The sequence below is a fragment of the Prorops nasuta genome, unplaced genomic scaffold, assembly GCF_024137725.1.
Source record: "Prorops nasuta isolate Cenicafe-Biocafe unplaced genomic scaffold, Cenicafe_Pnas_1.2 PNAS00003, whole genome shotgun sequence".
Lineage (NCBI taxonomy): Eukaryota > Metazoa > Arthropoda > Insecta > Hymenoptera > Bethylidae > Prorops > Prorops nasuta.
In genome coordinates, this window is record NW_027116800.1 from 8,389,946 (window position 1) to 8,408,692 (window position 18,747).

At 39.6% G+C, this 18,747-nt stretch overlaps 1 protein-coding gene across 2 annotated transcripts in view; it reads left to right on the forward strand.

Annotated features, from left to right (window-relative positions):
• The first annotated feature begins 1,054 nt into the window (after positions 1-1,054).
• The window catches only part of ci (cubitus interruptus), a 76,338-nt gene continuing 58,645 nt past the window's right edge, over positions 1,055-18,747 (forward strand). For both annotated transcript variants that reach the window (XM_066746949.1, XM_066746950.1), the window contains exon 1: positions 1,055-1,890. In XM_066746949.1, coding sequence (XP_066603046.1) covers positions 1,625-1,890 — 266 coding nt within the window. In that variant the 5' untranslated portion in view covers positions 1,055-1,624. The remainder of the gene's footprint in view (positions 1,891-18,747) is intronic.

An 18,747-nucleotide genomic window follows, 5' to 3' on the forward strand; every position in this document is an offset into this window, starting at 1 on the left:
TTCTCAATAGCTACTTTTTCCACGAAGGAGTGGTGATTTTGCAGTTTCAAAAGAATTTCAAACAGCTCCACGGCTATTGTTTTGTGGGCTTTAGAGGAAAGATTGATTTTTGTCCGATTATCATCGGGGATTTCTCGAGGCTCTATGAAGATGCTTTGCTTCCTTCCCTCGGTGTTCCCCACCAGCTGCTGTCCCCTCCACATTGGTAGGGGCGTCCCTCGCTCCCTCTCGCTCCTATTTTGAGTTTTCTCGAACGTGTCCCAGCCTCTTCGTCGCACGCCCATCGCGTAAGACGGAAAAAGAGGAGAAAGAGAGAGAGAGAGAGAGAGAGAGAAAGAGCGCGCGCGCGAGAGGGAGAAAGAGAGGGAGAGAGATGGGAGAGAGTTGCTGCGGAGAACTCTCGTGTGCTCCGACAGTCCGACTCTCTCAGTACCGCCATACCCGCCAAAGCATAAGCACCGTATGACACACGACTAATTTTTCTCCCAAAACCACGCTACACCCTAACACCCCAACAAATTTAGCCCCGAACATCCCCGATCGGTAATCGCGCCCCAGGATTTCACTAATGGATTAAATCATCGGCCAGGATTATACCGTTGTGTCTTCTAAAAGTGACATTTCTGAACTCTGCTACTCAATCGTGTCACGAGGACTGTGCTCTGTTTTATGGTGGACAGCTTACAATGCTGTATATTCTTTCCAAACAGTTGTAAAATAATAGTGAGTAGAGTGAATCAGACAATCCTCCATGGAATTGTAGTGAACAAGTGATAAACTGTGCACGTGGGGAACACCCGACGTTTGTCGCATCGAGTTGACACTCGCTTTCATAAAAAAAAAAAACCAACTTGTACCACAAGTGCACATGCATATTTTCCGTCAAGAGATTAACAGTTGGTGATGTGAGATCATAAAGTGGATCATTCTTTGACGGGAATGGATAGAATGTCTTACGGTCATAGAAAAGATATCGTATACATTTAACTACACAAAGTGATCTTGAAGAAGAATCTCTCGCGAAACATTCGCGACAAAGTGGTCCAAGCAGATCCAGCTGAAATCGTTGAAATCCTGGAAGATTTGAAGCGAGGACCCAAAGAGTTCTCGCAGAGATTTCGAAGTGCCCGCCGACGGCAGCCACGGAGACCGACTGCTGCTCTCAGACCACGAAGATATCGACGTGGAGAGCATCGACAGTCCAAGGAACAGTATTGACAAATGTTCAGGATTACACGAGATCTGTCAGCCAGCTTTCGAAAGTGGTAGTTTTTCCAAAAGGAGTTTGGGAACCTCGTCGGAGACCGAATCGTCCAAAGAGGATCGGTGTGGTTCAGCAGTGTTCAAGGGACATTCCGATTGGTCTACGGCTCAATCGCGACATTGGGCAGCTTATCATCCAGAGGAGCTAGGGTCCAGAAGTAATTGGGGCGAGATCAGAGAGTCAGAAGCCGGTAAAACTTGGAGATTCCTAAGAGATCTCGAAAGTTACGGTGAATTGGGGTACTATGAGCGCGATTGTGGAACTTCGCGGTGTCAGGCAGGATCTTCCCTGATCCTGGACGAGGGTGCGAGGATTCTCGCGCATTGTTTTGGGTTTACGGGTGGTACGAGCAACGCGAAGATGCCCGAAAAGGAGGTGGCTTATCATCAGGAGGCTTTTTCCCTCTTGCCGCCTCCGCCACCCCCTCACCACCCCCATTCAGCTTTTCACGCTGCGTTTCACCCTCACGCGCATCCGCCGCCTCCTCCGCCGTTCCACCCCCATCATGGACCGCCACCACCTCCGCATCCTGCGGCCGCGGCTGCCGCCGCCTGGGAACATCACGCGGCCGCTGCTGCTGCCGCAGCTGCGGCTGCTGCAGCCTTTCACGCCCCGCCACCTCACCCGTAAGTTTTTCCATCTTTATAAAATCAAGTCAAACGGTTTACCGTCTTACCGAGTCACAGTATTCGTCTTGTGTTATACATTACTTATTGAATCACGCGTCAACTGTAATCCATTTACTTAAATTTCATTAACACTGTACCGATATTTATTCTCAACTATTGTAATAAATAGTTAAATAGATTAAAAAAATTTTTGTCTCAGTTTAATATACGGCGTTTATGTTGAAATTTAATTGTCGATAAAGAAGATTCATTCAAGATTCTATTCAACGTACAGTCAGTCGCCGTTATTTCTATGTTACGCGATTAGAATCACGGTGCGATCTCGATAGTGATTAGCTGCTTATCGATTGGAGAAACCATCAAACGCAGTCGAGATCGCCGCTCGATGATCGCGTATTTTTGTTTTCTACTTCAATCGGGATAAGTCGAACCTCAGCTGTGCATTTTCACGTCCGCGAACACGAGATCCGTGCACTCGCACGCGAGTCAAGATTGGCTTTTCAACGAACCGGCAATGTCCAAGCAGCTTGAGCGATGACGCTAATTGAACGCTTTCCAAAGTACCAACCGTATACCTTATTCACGACTCACGTTACATCAGACGCTCGATCGCATGATTTACTCACGGAAGAGCGACAATTATACTTGCATACCGGCCTTTATCACCAAAACAACGGATTATTAATTCAACGTAGCGCGCTACTATATATATATACATTAACATAATTACACATGCACCGATCTACGCCCACACTCGATTTCAGCGTTGAAACGGCAACTGATCGACGAATCTTGAAGATCATTAGTCTTTTGATAAATTTCTCAACTTTCCGTGAGTTTTGAAAAATTATTTCTGCTAAGGTACAGTAGACATCGAGGGTTTTTCATGAAAATAAAGATTAGAGAGGGAGAGAGAGAGAGAGAGAGAGTACAAGGTTCCGTTTGGTTTGAATATTATTCAAATAGGAAACTTTTTTGTCGCTCCTCTTGAAGCCAGGAACGATGCAGGTGTTCCTGGCGCTAATTACCGCTGCATCAAGTGTATACCTACGTCAGTCCAATTAGGCATCTAATAATCGCGCGTGAAGCCCGTTATTAATGCCTTCGCACCGATCATAAGTACTAGGCCGGCAATGGTGTAACAAGGAAGAATCGATTTTCCTCGCAAAGATCGAAAAAAATCATGCTCCAGCGAGCACGATTAAATTCCGGCGTTGAAGATTATTGCTTTATAAAAGCCAGACATGTTGCTTGGCGCCTGCGGCTACCCTCGCTGAGGTTAAGATCTTCATCGCACTTCCTGCGGTTGAAGCTACTCCATCAGAGCAACTTCAATCTTTGTATTTCAAATTTACCTTGGCCGCTGGAAGTGCCTCGTTACAATTTTTACATCCTCCATATACCACCCGTCTCGTAACTCTGCAAACTCCCACGAAACCCTCTAAACCAAAATCGAATTTCGCTTTATAAATATATGCTTTCGCTAATATTGAAAATACAGTTGAATATCGAAATAAATAATTATCTCGTTTCTGCATAAATGTTCAGTTTTGTTATATCAACAATTTATCTTCTCTTTGGGAAACGTATTGGACAATTAGTTTTTGGTAAATTCTTCTTCGTTCTAAATATGCAAATGTATGTTAAAGCCTTTGAATTTCAAGATGTTATACGATCAGCATTTCTTTGTTATTAGATTAGACGTTGTTTTTGCTTCCGAGAAGTTTTAATGTGAGGAAAACGAGGAAGGAAATGGGAGGGGAAAGGAAGGAAGCGCGTGCGCCACTTGTCCAATCTGCCACATAAGTTGGGGTGAGTTTACGACGTTTTGCAGCAAGGGATCGCTGTAAAACCACGAGGCAGTCGTAAAGAGAGACTCGCGCGCGATTCTCGTCTCGTGAATTAGACTCACGCCGGTGCCACGCCGATTTTCAGGGCATCTACGGGGGTTTCGAGCCGGGATTTCTTCTTCCTCCCTCGAACTCTTTTTATCCACGCCGACCTCACGTCCATTTAGACGCTTGAACCGCGGAATTTACTGGCTTGCCAACGCGTTTATAGCGCGCCGCTTCCACTAAACTCCAGCGGCCATCTTCCTTCACGAACCAACCCGGCAGAATTCTCCCTCTACCCCCTCCTCCTTCTTTCTTTCTCTTCAGCTATTCTTCCTCCAAAACCGAGACGGTACCTCGCCTCTGCTCATCCATCGAATATATTCTCACTTGCAAACGCAGTTATATCGACAAGAAATCACAATGTAACACAAATAATTAGTAGGTCATTTTTTTAACGCAAAATTATAGAGAGATATAGTCTCAGCTGTCAACCAATACGATTGAACGTGGAGAAAAAACTGGAAATCGGAGCAGGCGTTAAATTTGCGCGACAGGCGTGCATCGTCCATGCACCTTGGCGAATATATATTTTCGTCTTGCGAATAGACACACCATCGTATATTTCTGCACGATCTTCATTATCGCGAGATCCTTCAACGCATTCAACTGCTAAGAGCACTGCGTTGATACTTGCGTCAAAGACAAATTGCTAAAACATGTCAGTTGTACAATTTACTTTATACTACAATGTACAAGAATTACTGCCTCTGATGACGGTGGGCAAGTTTTCATGACGAATTTCAATGATCTAACGAAAAGGTTGTTTATACCGATTGTTAACCCTTTGTACTCGAAGCACACTTCTCACACAGGCACTGTTAAAGCTTGGCTTTATACTCGAAGTGAATTTCTCAAGTTCACCAATAATATACTGCACCGAAGATCAAGCCATTGCAATTCACAGTTAAATTTTAAATGTAAAGTTTACCTTGAAATAAATCAAACATTTCACAGGCAGATAGAACAAGTAGAGTCGTAGCTGCTAAAAGCTTTGAGCGAGAAATAGTCAGAGTCCAAATAAGGATGGAAAATTGAGCGAATATACCATTTGAATTAATATTTCGATCGACGATGAGTCCTGAACTCTCCAGAATTTTTAAAGATAAAACAGCAGTTTCTTAAAGTGTTTATGTAGTTCATGATAAACAGCGACGACTAATATATTGTCGAGCAAGTTGCGCTTGTCAAGGAGCAAAGCGCGTGGAATACCAGCATGGCTGGTAGCTGCGAACATCGTTTGTTTTCACGCTAACAACCGACAGCCCGCATGAACCCCCCTCTTTTTTCTTACTCACTCTCTCTCTCTCTCTCTCTCTCTCTCTAGCTTACACCCTCTTGCTTCTCACCAAAGCAATGAAAAAGATTCATCAATAGAATGATGAAAGACGATCGTTCTATCCTATTGTTTGAGCTTCCAAGCCCAGATTTCCTCCCACGCGATCATCCCTTCCATAGATCCACGCTTCGCTATCGAAAAGGAATGAAAAATTTATCAAACTTTAACGAGAGAATTCATTCCTCGAAATTCGCGAAATATCGAATCAATTTAACCGAAAGAAAAAGGTCTATTCTTTTGGATTCGTTCGCAAAGGAGAAAGAAAATATTTGAGTGCGAGGGGGGGATCCATTATTCGGCTTGGTGCGATATTCCTCACGTAGCCGATATATAGCAGGAGGTGGATGCAGGAACGAAGGTCGATTTGTCATCACGCACCATCGCGATTTCACCCTGCGGGGGTTTCTCTCTCTCTCTCTCTCTCTCTCTCGAAAGGAGACGTTTCCCTTATCCCCTTTCTTTGAATTATGTCATGCAAAAAATTGCTCTCCCCTTGTCGGATGTTATTTTCCATAATTCATATTTCTCGCACTCGAGTATTCTTAAATAAAGTGTCGAATAATTCCTATAGAGTTACGAAGATCGTTAGAGTAACAAAAATAATTGAACGAATAGAAGATTTCATAATGTCTCCTGTGTGGTAAAATCCTATAAAGATGGTATTTTTATACTGTTTTGCAAGAGGATTGCGATTAAAGCGTTGGGGGGAGAGAGGGTAGATAAAAGGAGGATAATTTTAGTAGTGTTTTGAATTTGCCGATCTCGTTGGCATTGGTTGGGAAAGAATATGTGCAATGAGGGAGGGGAAAGAGGGAGGGTTTGTGTTGGCGAGTGAATTTCTCGTCTCGCGTTTCGCGCTCGCAAGTTGCTATCGCGACGCATCGTTTCTCGCGGGGTTCCTCCTCAGGTATCGTGTGTCTCCCAAACGTACACCAGCACCGAGTACAACACGCCCGCGGGGCGTTATGAATGTGCGGAATTTATCAATGGACGACGCACCAATGATAAATCGCGCTCGCTCGCAGGATCGTATCGTACGTGCAAGGCTTTCTATTCCATCTGAAACGAACACGAAACCTCGCGAGAGCCACGGGACGACAGGCATTCGATAATAAAGCCAAAGCCTGCCATCTATACCAACAATAATTTTTGTAACGAAAAATGTGCAAATAATGAGAATTTCACTTGCACTTTTAAACGAGAAAATCGAATGCATTCGGGAATTAAATTGTGAGAGTTTGTAAAAGGTGATAATGATTCATGGGTATAAATGATTTCTCTAGTGTAATTCCCTTAATCGTTAGAGAAAAACCAAACTGCACGGTTAGGCCATTTAAATACGAGGCTTGCGTACGTATACCAGTCATGCATGCGACACTTGGGAACTCTGGAACGATCTAATCGACTTAACGAGACAATTAGCAGATGGCACTGCCCGATAATACGATTTGTTTTCTTTCCTTCCCATACCCTGAGATCAGCCTACTTGGTAAATAAGCAATTGTACGCAAAACCTCGCTAAGCTCTCGTTAAGGCCTCGAGAAGAAAAATTAATTTTTATCTCTTTCCCAGCATTTATATTTTAATCACCTGAGTTGAGAAAAGTATGACCTATACAAATATGATATTGTATTTGTTTTTACTGAATCAGATCAAAAATAAAATCTAATGGTTGATACAATGAATTTAGCTCTGCAAGTTTAGTTCGAAATAATTGGAGCTCATATTTTTACTTGGTTAATTATTTTTATTAATGTGAAGATTAAATTGCAACATTTGTTGTCTTATCCTTCAGACGTTATTATTGTTACTAGTGTAGAAATTGTTGCTTCAACGAGAACAATCCTCTACTACGTTAGCATATACTATAGATAGGTTTCTCAGGTCTCGCGTTTGAACGCTTATTCAAATCAAAGGAAAATAGTAATCGTATAGCAACGATGACGTAGTATCGAATATACACGAGAGACTCCAATAATATACATTAGCATTTGCTTCTGTTAAAATCACTGCTGCCACTTTGCTCGTATATAAAGTTTAGTTTAGGATGAACACGTTGACTTGTCAATCAAGCGATACAAAAAATGGAAGGAGCTGCAGGTATTAAAGTATCTGCTCGCGATATTTTTCTGGCTACAGGATTATCGTGGATGCCGAAGCTCTCGTTACCACAAAGAAAACGATGATCCGCGCTTTCTGAGACAACAACGCGTCTATTTCACGATGCACCTTCCACGAAAGCAGGAAAGGGGGCAAGAAAACATCGTAGGGAATAGGCACCTATCCCGTGGGAGTTACTGCCAAAAGAAAAACAAAAACACTCTTGTAGTCAATATCTGATTAAAGTAACAGAAAATAAGCAGTGTCTTTTTTCGCTCGGAAGAGATTATTTTTTTCAATTCTCGGAAACAATATTGAAAATTATAAATATAGCACAGAAAAACATCGAGTGATGCTAAACGAAGATTTGCAAACTTCTATCTTGATTTTGAAACGGAAGTATTCCCACGTAAACAATTATTGGCTCGGAAAGAGCGAGTTGAGTTCGCATAAAATCTCATAATGTTCTTGTCCAAATAAACGCAGGTTATGACAATGTTATGGTGTTTGGAAGTTTACCACTCCTAGAGAACTCAAACGTGTTAAAGGTAGACTAATAAAGCCATCTCGTCGGTTTCCTTTGTCTCATAATCCGATTTTCGACCGTTTGTGTCGTGTATCCTTAACGCAAACACGACAAGACTAAAAAATCTTGATAGTAAATCAGATTCGTCGCGTCCGATGTTAATATGCTGGTTATATGGCAAACAAAATTATTGTAAAACGCAGTTTTGCAGTTTTTTTTTTTTTTTTTATAAGAAACAAAAGAAATATGGTTTTTAGAACTCTTTAAGCATTCTAAAGATATTTTCTCATACCATGAGTGTAGAAAAAGGACTCATTTCTTTTCTCATAAAACAAAAGAACTCTTCTTATTAGTCCCGAAGTCTCATGGTAATTAATTACATTCCTAAAATTGTGTGTGCTATTTCTCTTCATGTTTTGAGTCAAGTGCCTCATAAACTATATAAATTTTCTGCATCTTTATCAAGAATTAACGCGAATTTTTAACGATAAATTTTGGTCACATGTATATTGACTGAAACAAATATATACCAACTTTATAAGATTGGATGGTTGCGTAAAATTAATTTAATTTAATGTATACTGGACAGAATTCTACGTGTTACAAGTAAGACTCTGAGGAATTATATAAATATACAATCCATAGATTATGTGAAATAATTATTTTGGAGAATTTGTCTTTAAGAGAGATACCAGGCAATATGAAGCAATACCGGATGATAAAAGTAAACCATGATTTTTGTTGATCTCGACTGGAAGTGAAGAAGTAAACGCAAGGGTGAAAAAAACACAAAATTAAGAATGGAGTGGATCGTGAGAACACAGAACTTGCAGAAGGAAACGCGAGGGAATCATCCAAGAGAGCGAGAAACTTCCAAGAATCGGTGTAAAGATAACCACTCTATTGGCGAACGCGCGCGCACCCTCGGTCGTAATCTCCCATTCTTTCATTCAAGCCACGATTACTGTCCACTGTCAAGTTAACCGTCAAACTAACTGCTTCTAATGACAGCAATCGGAAACCGCGCGAAAATCGTAAACCGATTTCCTTTTCCCCAGTCCGTCTTCTTCATCGCCTTCTTATTCTACTCATTAACACCGTCCTTTTCCTACCGTCTGTAATTTACCTCCGGCCCGCCTTCCAAAGTACTCGTTCGGTTTTGCAGAAGAAGATCTTTAAATGCGAAAACACCAATCAGGACGATGGACAGAAAAGAAATTCAATAAAAAATAAACGATTGGTTTTACCTGTACAAATTGAATTATTATACGATATATATAGTGATGCGAAGGCTTCATTCTTCGGCTTGTCTTTGTGTTTTCGCAAAAACAGCTGCTGGTATATTATACAGAAAATGTGTAAGAAGTGCTTATTAGAAAGGTAGTCGTTTTATTGGTCAGTGTCCTGGTCAACGCTGTCATTAAGTATGGCGGCAATCACGTGCTGCTCGGTTCCTATCCACCCGTGCATACTAATACCAAGACACAGTGACATTAAGTTGAGAACGTATATATGTAGCAATGCATATGCATTCTGTAAGTGTTATCTATCGACAATTTTTGTCATTTTGGATGGACTTTTATTATATACCTACATCTACTGCAAATTCTTATTCGATTGTTCGAGTTCTTATATATATATATATGTATATCCGCACAGAGCGAATATACCGCGCATATACCACTCATCAGCACGTATATTCTCATAACGATCGAAGAGTGCAAAATTCAAGTAGAATTTGGATCAATGAAACGTTCGATGAAAATTCTTTGAATATACAAATTCTAAATGAATAATTTGTCAAAGAGATTACAACTATATACATCTCTCTTACGCGCGCACGTATACGTGTAATCGAAGGTCTTATCGAACGGTTTTCTTCGCATCTTATCCATCACTAACAGGATTAAAAAATGCGATAGTGCATTCACGGTCCACGAGCATGGGCTGGGGTTTCTAGTCGTCGTGCAGGATTTATTCGCGCATGCAAATTCTCTGCGGCTCTCGCTCAACGAAAAATAGCGTAAAATCGAGCAGGCCTTTAATCCCGCAGATTTTATCATCCGGTCGAGAGCAACAAGAATCCTTATGACCGGACTGAGCATGTTACGTCGTCCTCGAAGAATCGAAACGGCGTTGCACGGAGCTTCGTAATGGTTCCCTTGGTTCTCCACGTTGAAATCGCCATAAAACTGCTGTAATCGAGAGCTGCCGGCGGCGAAAATTTTCAAATGGTGCTGGTGGGCGTTTAAAGGAGCTCGCACTTTATGGGATACAATTATTTTCTTCCCGCAGCTTGAGTTTTACCGGGAGAATTATGGCCACGCCTAGCTTCAACTTTCCACACGATTTAGAAGCTTCCCAATTCTGCCGTAATCAATGACCTCTTGCATCCTCGATTAATTCCAATAATCGCTGCTGCAGTATTTCTAGTTTAACGTTTTTCATAATATATATTGTGTAAAATTTGAGAAATCGGAAGCGAACGGGCTTCACTCTGAGGGTGCCATTGGATGTTTTGCCGGCTAGCTGGCTGGCACTCCGCTAATTGAGCCATTACTCCATCCTTTAATCTTTCGGCCCTTTTGCCTCGGCTCGGCTCGGCTTCCTCCGTTCCAGGAATCGCTGGCGAAAGGTTGGAGGATCCAAATCGAATTCTGGTACCGGTGATCGGACATCGAAAGAGAACTCACGCCATTTTTTTCCTTATCATTGCGAGATGGATGAAAAGTAAAAGGGTGAGCTTTGCAATATTCCACAGCTCCAATGTTGAAATCTCCGGAGTGATTTAAAACTTTTTCTATTCAGAATTAATGTGGTTGAATATATGAATTCTCTCTTTCTCGCGAATGTTTCTCATGACTCTAATTTCTTATATATATTCATGTGTATATATATATATATATATATAGCTCAAAGCTTGACCTGTATAAGTTTCTCGAATGGTATTACAATGTATACAGATGTAGTATACACAGGTACTAATAGGTAGGGCGAGAAGCGTATTGGAAAGGACGGGCCAAAGAGTGAGAGAAGAACCGAATGTTGGAATGCTTCGAAAATCCGTGTCCTAAACCAACATCTTTATGGACTCGATGTCTTGCGCAGCCGACTTATTACGTTGATTTATCGCTTTTGTGCTGCCCACTGGGCCATCTGCCGCTTCTACCTGCTATTTCTACCACGAGATGAGATACTCCATGCTGGATCCCACGAATCGTAAGGTTCCCCCTTTCAGGTGTAATTCGTGATGTAACCAAACCGAAAAGCCAACGTAAGAGATTTCGAATCTAGCTGCTCCCTACGTATTTCCCACTTTGCTGTTCGCACCTTTTCGCCCCCTCTCCATCGCCACCTTTGGCAATATAAGCCTTTGATTCTATCAAATCGTAAAAATTTTAACATTCGAGAAACTTCCACGCCGACAAACTTTTACAGTCTGACCGAAGCAAAGTAATGATTTAGAAGCATCCTTCGCAAGGAGATTTATGAGATTTTCTTGGATTTTTTTTACATATGCAGGAAAAGTTATTCTTTGATCCACTTTGGGATTGGAATGTGGTTGACTAATAAAATCTGATTTCCGTCAAGTTTTGAATCGCCCCGTTTATTCCCTAAGGAGCGCGTGTAGATCCTTGGCTAGGAGTGACTAAGCTCGAGAGCAGAGATTGAGTTACCAAGATAATCGGCTGCACGCCCATCCGCGCGCGACCATGCATCTCGATATCTTTAAGTACAGTTCACAACCGTCCACACTCATCCAATAAACGCTCCTCAAATCCGTGTAGTATTATCAAACCTCCAGGAACGAAATTTCTAAGAATATAAAAACCTATAAAATATCTTTCGAAAAAGAGCTGAATATTTTAACGGGACAAGTCAAAATTAGTCATTTTACAGTACCCATAATTATTGAGGGTAAAAAAATATGAAAAAAATGAAAGTAGATTTTTTTATGTCAAAATTTGTTTTCTGCCTACGATAGTTTAAGGGGAATCCAAACAAATACATGTTTATTCAGCACCTACGTATAAGAATACCTATATAGCATCGACATAGTATACACAGCATACAGAGATGTTCAGGTTAACACACGTGCGCGCAACAGAATCACTTTATTGTTGAAGGAACCCACGCTTTCAGCTTCCCGGCAATGGCGGAATCCTCTTGCAGGATTGGCTAGGCCCTTGGTTCCCCTGGATCCTCCGTGATTTCATTTGTCCTCTTTAACAGAAGACAAGTGTATCTCTCATGGTTGTAACAATCTAACACGTTCAACTAATCTAAAATACAATTACGTTCAACTGTTTCTATGAACAATGATTTCATTTTCAATTAATTATTATGCAAGTTTTTATAAAAAATGCTTATCTATATATATACAAATGTAAAAGTATTTGATTGATAAATAATTATTCAATGACTCCATAAAACTAATCTTTAATTAGAATTATTCTGCTGCAAGTTGTAAATGGATTATTTGCACATGTGTATTTGTGTTAAAAACCTGTAGCAATGTCTTTATTGACAGAAGGATTGAAAGCAAGAGGCAAAGACATATTTAAGTGGGCTACTACTTAAACTGTTGGTCAAAGAAACACTGCGCCACGTGGACGGTGATACTTCTTAATCGAAAAAGTAAACGAACCCGTGCAAACGAAGGATTATTACCTGCATTTGCCCAGCATTGCACGTGGTAAAATGATATTCAAATATTCACCATATATACATTTACAATACTCATATTTTTAATCGCTAATTTATTAAAAAATTAAATTTCTGCATTATTACGATATTACCGAATTTCGTTACATTATATAAAAAATGATTGGGATCTGCAGGAAAACCCGTGTGGTTTTCAAAGGTCAGGAGAGGTAACCTTTAAAGCTGAAAGCGAATCCTAAGGCAATCCGGGTGCTACTCGCAGCTCCTGGGCGCGCGTGACGATGGATGAAAAGAGTCGCATCGCGGATGAAGTTTGCAATGGAGTAGCACGAGCTACTTGCTAGTTGCTGCCATGCATCATCCTCTTGGACAGCCATTCGCTCCGCAGATCTTCTTTCCACTTCTCATTCAGAGCCCTCTTCTGCTATTTCACTCCCTCGCCTTCCACCAAAGCGTATGCATTCTACGAAATGCAATAAACAATGGCTTTGTTTTTGTAACTAATATACATCCTGATCCAGCGTGTCACGTAAAACAATATCCAGTTGAATCCTTTAGACGATTAATCTATACAGGACATTTCAATATTTGTTCATCTTGGAGAAAGGGTGAAGTTTTGGAGCTATTTTAGGACTATCTCTTTCCTGGAGTATTTTTTAATTATTATAAGGCTTTTAACTTGCCAAGTGCATGATATGAAATGGTGCATTTAACGTCATGCTATATAGACAGATAACGTCGACCATGCAGTGTCGTCGTAATCGTGAAAAAATAACAAGTACTCATTGAATAATTTCATTTTAAAATTAGGAAATAATCTTTCAGCTTTAATTCAGTTCATCCTTCTTGCATCTCTGATGCTTTCTTAAAGTGCAGGAATTAATTTTAATATTCTTAATAAACTGCAAGGAATCTCACTCGTTACGAATAACGTATATTATTTAGTTTCACATTGTTAGCTTATACCCTATTACTTTCCATAATATATAGAGTAAATTTTAATAAAATATACGTATATACACTCATTATCACAACGTGTGTCCGAAATTAATAATAAAATAATTCACGAATCCATATGCACATGAAAGATAACTTGTGCAGTAAGTAATACTAATTAGCAGCTTCATTGAAACTATACCAATCAGTTGATTGATTATCGAGTAACTTGTAAAAGCTACATATGCTTTCATCAGTAATAAGACTATAAAGAAATGTAAAATCGAAAACAAAAGACTTTGTATTTCTATTTTCATTTAAAAGTAAAACCTTTGGAGATTCTAGTTAATCGATTATATAATAGATCAACAGCCTTATCATTTTCAACAAATAAGTTTTATCATTAGTTAATAAATGTCTGCTATAAGTCTTGGATTCCTATAAAGATTTTATCCGTTGTATTACAAATTTCTACACAGTTTCTGGCAATAAGCGTACCCATAAAATTGTGATTCTGTTTTTATATAAAAAGAAAATGGGAAAGTACATTGAAGTGTGCGAGACTAAGAAATTTATGGTGTGTTCATAAAGCGAATGAAATTTTTGTACATGCTCTGTTAGTAACATTAAAACTAATTCCTGCAATTTAAGAAAGTATCAGAAATGTAAGAAACCCCACACAACTAAAGAAACACTGAAAAATTATTTGCTAGGTTTAAATTGGAGTCGTTCAGTGTCTAGATACCTGTCATTTTTTCATGCTTGTTACGACACTGCGTAGTCGACGTAATCAGTCGAGCGCAATGTCGAACGCGTTATCTTACGTTACGCATTTGGCAAATTAAAAACTTTAATAATTCTAAAATTGTTTTTTTGCAGAAAAAGTACTTAAGAAAAGATAACCTTCAAGTAAGTTCAGGATGTGCACTCATTCTTACCAAAGTATCAGAATATTTTTAAAAAATCATCCTTTGTAATAGGCTATTCTATCTATTATTTCTGTATCCATTATTATTTCACTAAAGAGTGAAAGGAAAGACAAAAATTATTTTCTCGGTATAATTATTACACTTCGATTTGCAAAGAATTTCTATTCGTTATTTGAAGAGACGATTCGAGAGCAAAGGGGAGAAGGATTTTTATCTCTCGCAATACTTGAAAGTCGGACAAAGAATCGCTGTAAACTCACACGATCTTCACGGAGTTACGCGCCTTTGGGTCAGCACACCCACGCTGAGAAATTGAACGCTCCCCTCCGAAAAACCAATTCAAAGATATTACCAGAACCTTATACTTGTTTACCCTTACCACAGAAGTTAATTTTAACATTAAATTTGATAGAATCAGATACTTCAATATTAAAAAATTATCCTTACGAGTTATTAATTTGATTGATTAGTCGCAAGTAAATTTGCTTTGTTTCCATTAATGAAGAAAAAAATGATCAATCGAAATATGAAGTATTTTGTATAGGGAATTTTTAAAATACTGTTTAGATATATAGGAAGAGAATAAAGTTTGCTCGCGCGAAGGAATTGGGTAGTTTTTGGTACGTTGGCAGGATTGGAGGAGCGTGTGCTGATGGTAGAAGGCCGCCGCGGGGCAAGCATCTGGCCGTAATTACTAAATTATCCTTTAACTCCGTGCCGTCCACTCGAGGCTCGGCGCGATCTTATCCGAACCGGGCTTGTGCCTAGGTTTACTCAACGACCGTCGTTTATCCCGCTGCTTCGCCTTTTGCAACTTGCCTTTCGCGTCTTCGAACGTCTTCATAAGATAATGCCTTATTTTTTCAGAACAAAAAATTCCCTTCTTAACACTTGGATAGTCTACCCGAGAATTCTTACAAAAGACCAAACATCCTCGCTTAGAAATAACTTCTTATAAAACAGCACCATAAAGAAATTTAGAGATTCTAACGTTTGCAAAAATAAATCTGGTAGCCGAATCATTGTCAATATGACTCTCGATTGCTTTTATTTTCACGAGGAGGAAAGATTTCATGATATAACAATTTCCTAAATAAATTTCGTTAGCATTTGAATAAAAAATAAAATATTTAGATTTAAGTGTATATATATGATTGAGAAAGTCTTTGAATTACACCCTGCTGGGGTTTGTGAGAGGAACAATTGGCGAGTATATTCAGGATCTATAAGCCTAAGTTAAATCGTTTGTTTCCTTTGTTGAAAGTGTCGGTCATGGCTATCGGTTTATAATACCATGTATGACAATGCAAAATTTTGTAGTCTGGCTAGTCTAAGCTTCTCGAATCAAGTTGCGAAGGAAATGCTTAGAAAATTCTTTACGATGGAATGCATGATGAGGAGAATACTGAACGCATCGTATTTTTAATATCACGTGTGTTTCTTTGTATTTATCTCCAAAGATCGATTCTCCTTCGCATATCAATCAATTTTTATTGTTTTCAGTAAATTTTTATTATCTTCGATTTTTTTCTTATCTCATTATTTAAATTATTTTATACTTTTGCATCGCTATTTTGACTAGTCTTCTCATTCGATAGCATTATAAGTCCATTCGTTCATTTTCCTATCTTTCAACTGGAACAATGTTCTCCATTATTGCTGTGTGGGAAAGATTATGCATCGGTCTTATGTGTCTTAATCGTAAACGTGCCTCTTACGGTTCTCTCTATGGTATAACAAATGCTGTACTATATGTGTATATGTGTATACAGCTTAATCGTCGCCGCGTCGGTCAGAAATCTTTAAGGGTTACACACACCGTTTCTCAATAATTCATTATATGCAGTCATCGGATTGGTATAAAAACCTACTATAACGTTCATTTATTATACAAATCGCTGTGTTAATTTTTACCTATCTCTCGTCATTATATATTTGCCATTTTTATTATGCAAGCATTTACCTTTTGTTCACATAATTGTGTAATATAAAAACAAATTAAACGATAAATAAATGCAGCAACTGGCAATAAAATGTGTCATCTTTAACAATTGAGACATTATGCTGTAAGATCTACAAGGAATGTCCAATGAATCTACTCATATATTTTCCATGGCATCTGTACTACCTGCTTATAGCTCATTAAAGGACCGTTTGAATACCAGCTGAACATTGCAATTTTGTTTCCTCAACTATCTGAAGTTTTCATAAGTCTCCCACCCACACAGAATACGTCCGTGAGCAAATAAGATTCGCAGTCGTTGAGCTATGCTCTTATACTAGCACATTTTAGTTTTATGGCTTTTCCACTGCGAATTATATACATATTATACGTATCTACTTCGCTGATACAAATACATCTATTCGTCAATTTCTTTCTGGCTAGTTCTCCTATAAACATAATTCAAAGGTTTAATCCTTATAACCTTTGCAAAGCTGATTTTTGACTTTCACAATTTACGGGATGGTCGGATCTCCGAATTGAATCTCGCGGTCGAAAGAAGTAAAGCAAGTGTAGAAAGCAAGGAGTGCTGAGAAAAAGAGGATACGAAGCAAAAGAAAGATGAGATTGAAGAAGAAATGTTGCGTAGAATGAAGAAAAGAGTTTAGTAAAGGAGGCTTGGCGTGGTCGGCATTAGCATTAGCGGAGTTTCCGAAGACATTAATCAGGATTAAACGGCAACCTCGCCGTGGCACTTGACGGTCAAAAACACTTCGGATTTTAGCTCCGTTCCTTTTTTTTTTCTTTTATTTTTCTTTCGGCTACCGACGGTCATTTGTCAAAGGCTAGTCTCGCCTCGCGCGGCCCGCTTTGTCGCGGATGTAGAAACGATTTCGGCCATCTTTGGCCGTTTCAATGACGTTTTGCTTGTCATCAAATTAACGACATCGCTTATTTTATTTTCAGCAACGATCTCATAATACTATCGAGAAAAGACCTTAAGTCTCGTTAAAATTTTTCGAGAGAAAAATATAATTCATCAGCTCGATAATAATTGAATAAATAAACATTTAATTGATTTAACAATTATTATTATTATAGAAAAATCAATCATATCTCTGCCAACTGAAGAAATTAGACTTCAACAGTGCCTTCTCTTCCTATTGAATTTTTCTGGAATCCGATGCCCATTAAAAATAACTTCGTACAGAACTCTAGAAAATGAATCATTGTGATGAATCAGAAGATGAAAATGGAAAATGCGAATTTCTGTGTGCGAATCGTTCTCGCTGCTTTATCGGATGAGGTTATCGGTCGCCCTCGACATTAGCCATTAAAATGATTGACCCGCCAATAATCATACCGGCCAGCCCCGGTTCTTGATCTTCTTCTTCGTCTTCTTCTTCTTTTCTCGAGACGTCTCGATAAGGCATGAAAAAGCGTCACGCAAATCCTGTCAGCTTTACTTCACCAAACAGACTCGATAAGCCCACACTCGATCGCATAAAATCGTTCCAGGCAGATTCAAAATTTCCATTACAAGTGAGTTTATATATAAAAAGAAAAAAGCTTTTTATCGATGGGCTCGCGAGTCGGCGAAATTTTACTGCAAATTCACCTACAGTTTAGGGAGATTTTCAGATGATACAATTTCAGTGATTTTGTTCGCAAGCGTTCTAAGAAGCGTGCAATTAATAGTTGGGTGCAGGCAGGCAGGATGGCAATGAGCATTAAAGCAAACGCGGTCGAGACTCGTTAGTGAAACAGTGCTGTACGAAGCGAAGGTGCAAACAGGTCCATTATATATTGGACTGCGAAACATTCTTTTCGCGCCGCATGCAAATCGAACCCAATGGCGCTCGTTAATTGAGGAGATCCTGCAGCTCTTTCCACCGACTGACTTATCGATACTCTCCTCCCTGCCCCTTCCTCCCCCCAATTCCATCCAGCAGGTACGGCATAAAAAAAGCAATCTGGTCGCGATAAATTTTTATCTTACCCTTATATATTTGACCGACCAATGAAAAAGACCCCTGGCCCCTTCGATTGATGCGTACCACCTAGCGCTAAGAGGGTTTTAAATGTTCCTAGCTGGCGAAAATTTCTACCCTCATTCATTTTCATTTGCCAGTGAATTTTTTCTTAGTAAAACTGGAATCGTGACACGCGTTAATTCGTACAAATATTTTACGCCCGCTTGATTGATAAGATTCGTGCTAAATATATAATATATTTGCAAGAAGAATTTTTGTCCGTTTTGGAAGGTTAGGGTTGGTCCGTCGCGTAAAATTGGCGCGTTCCGAGACGTCCAATGAGAATAATGCAGATCAGGGGGAGAGCCACGGAGCAAAGTGGAGTCTTCTACGATGAGACGAGACGCCGAGGAATTACGTCGGGCTATTTAAATTTATTAATTGAGCGATATCAATGAACTCGTGCGCCAACAGTGCTCTCATTGAATTCGCTCGACTAAACTATCCTCGCAGCAACTTATCGCATTAATCTTCGCGCTAAAGTGTGTCCCT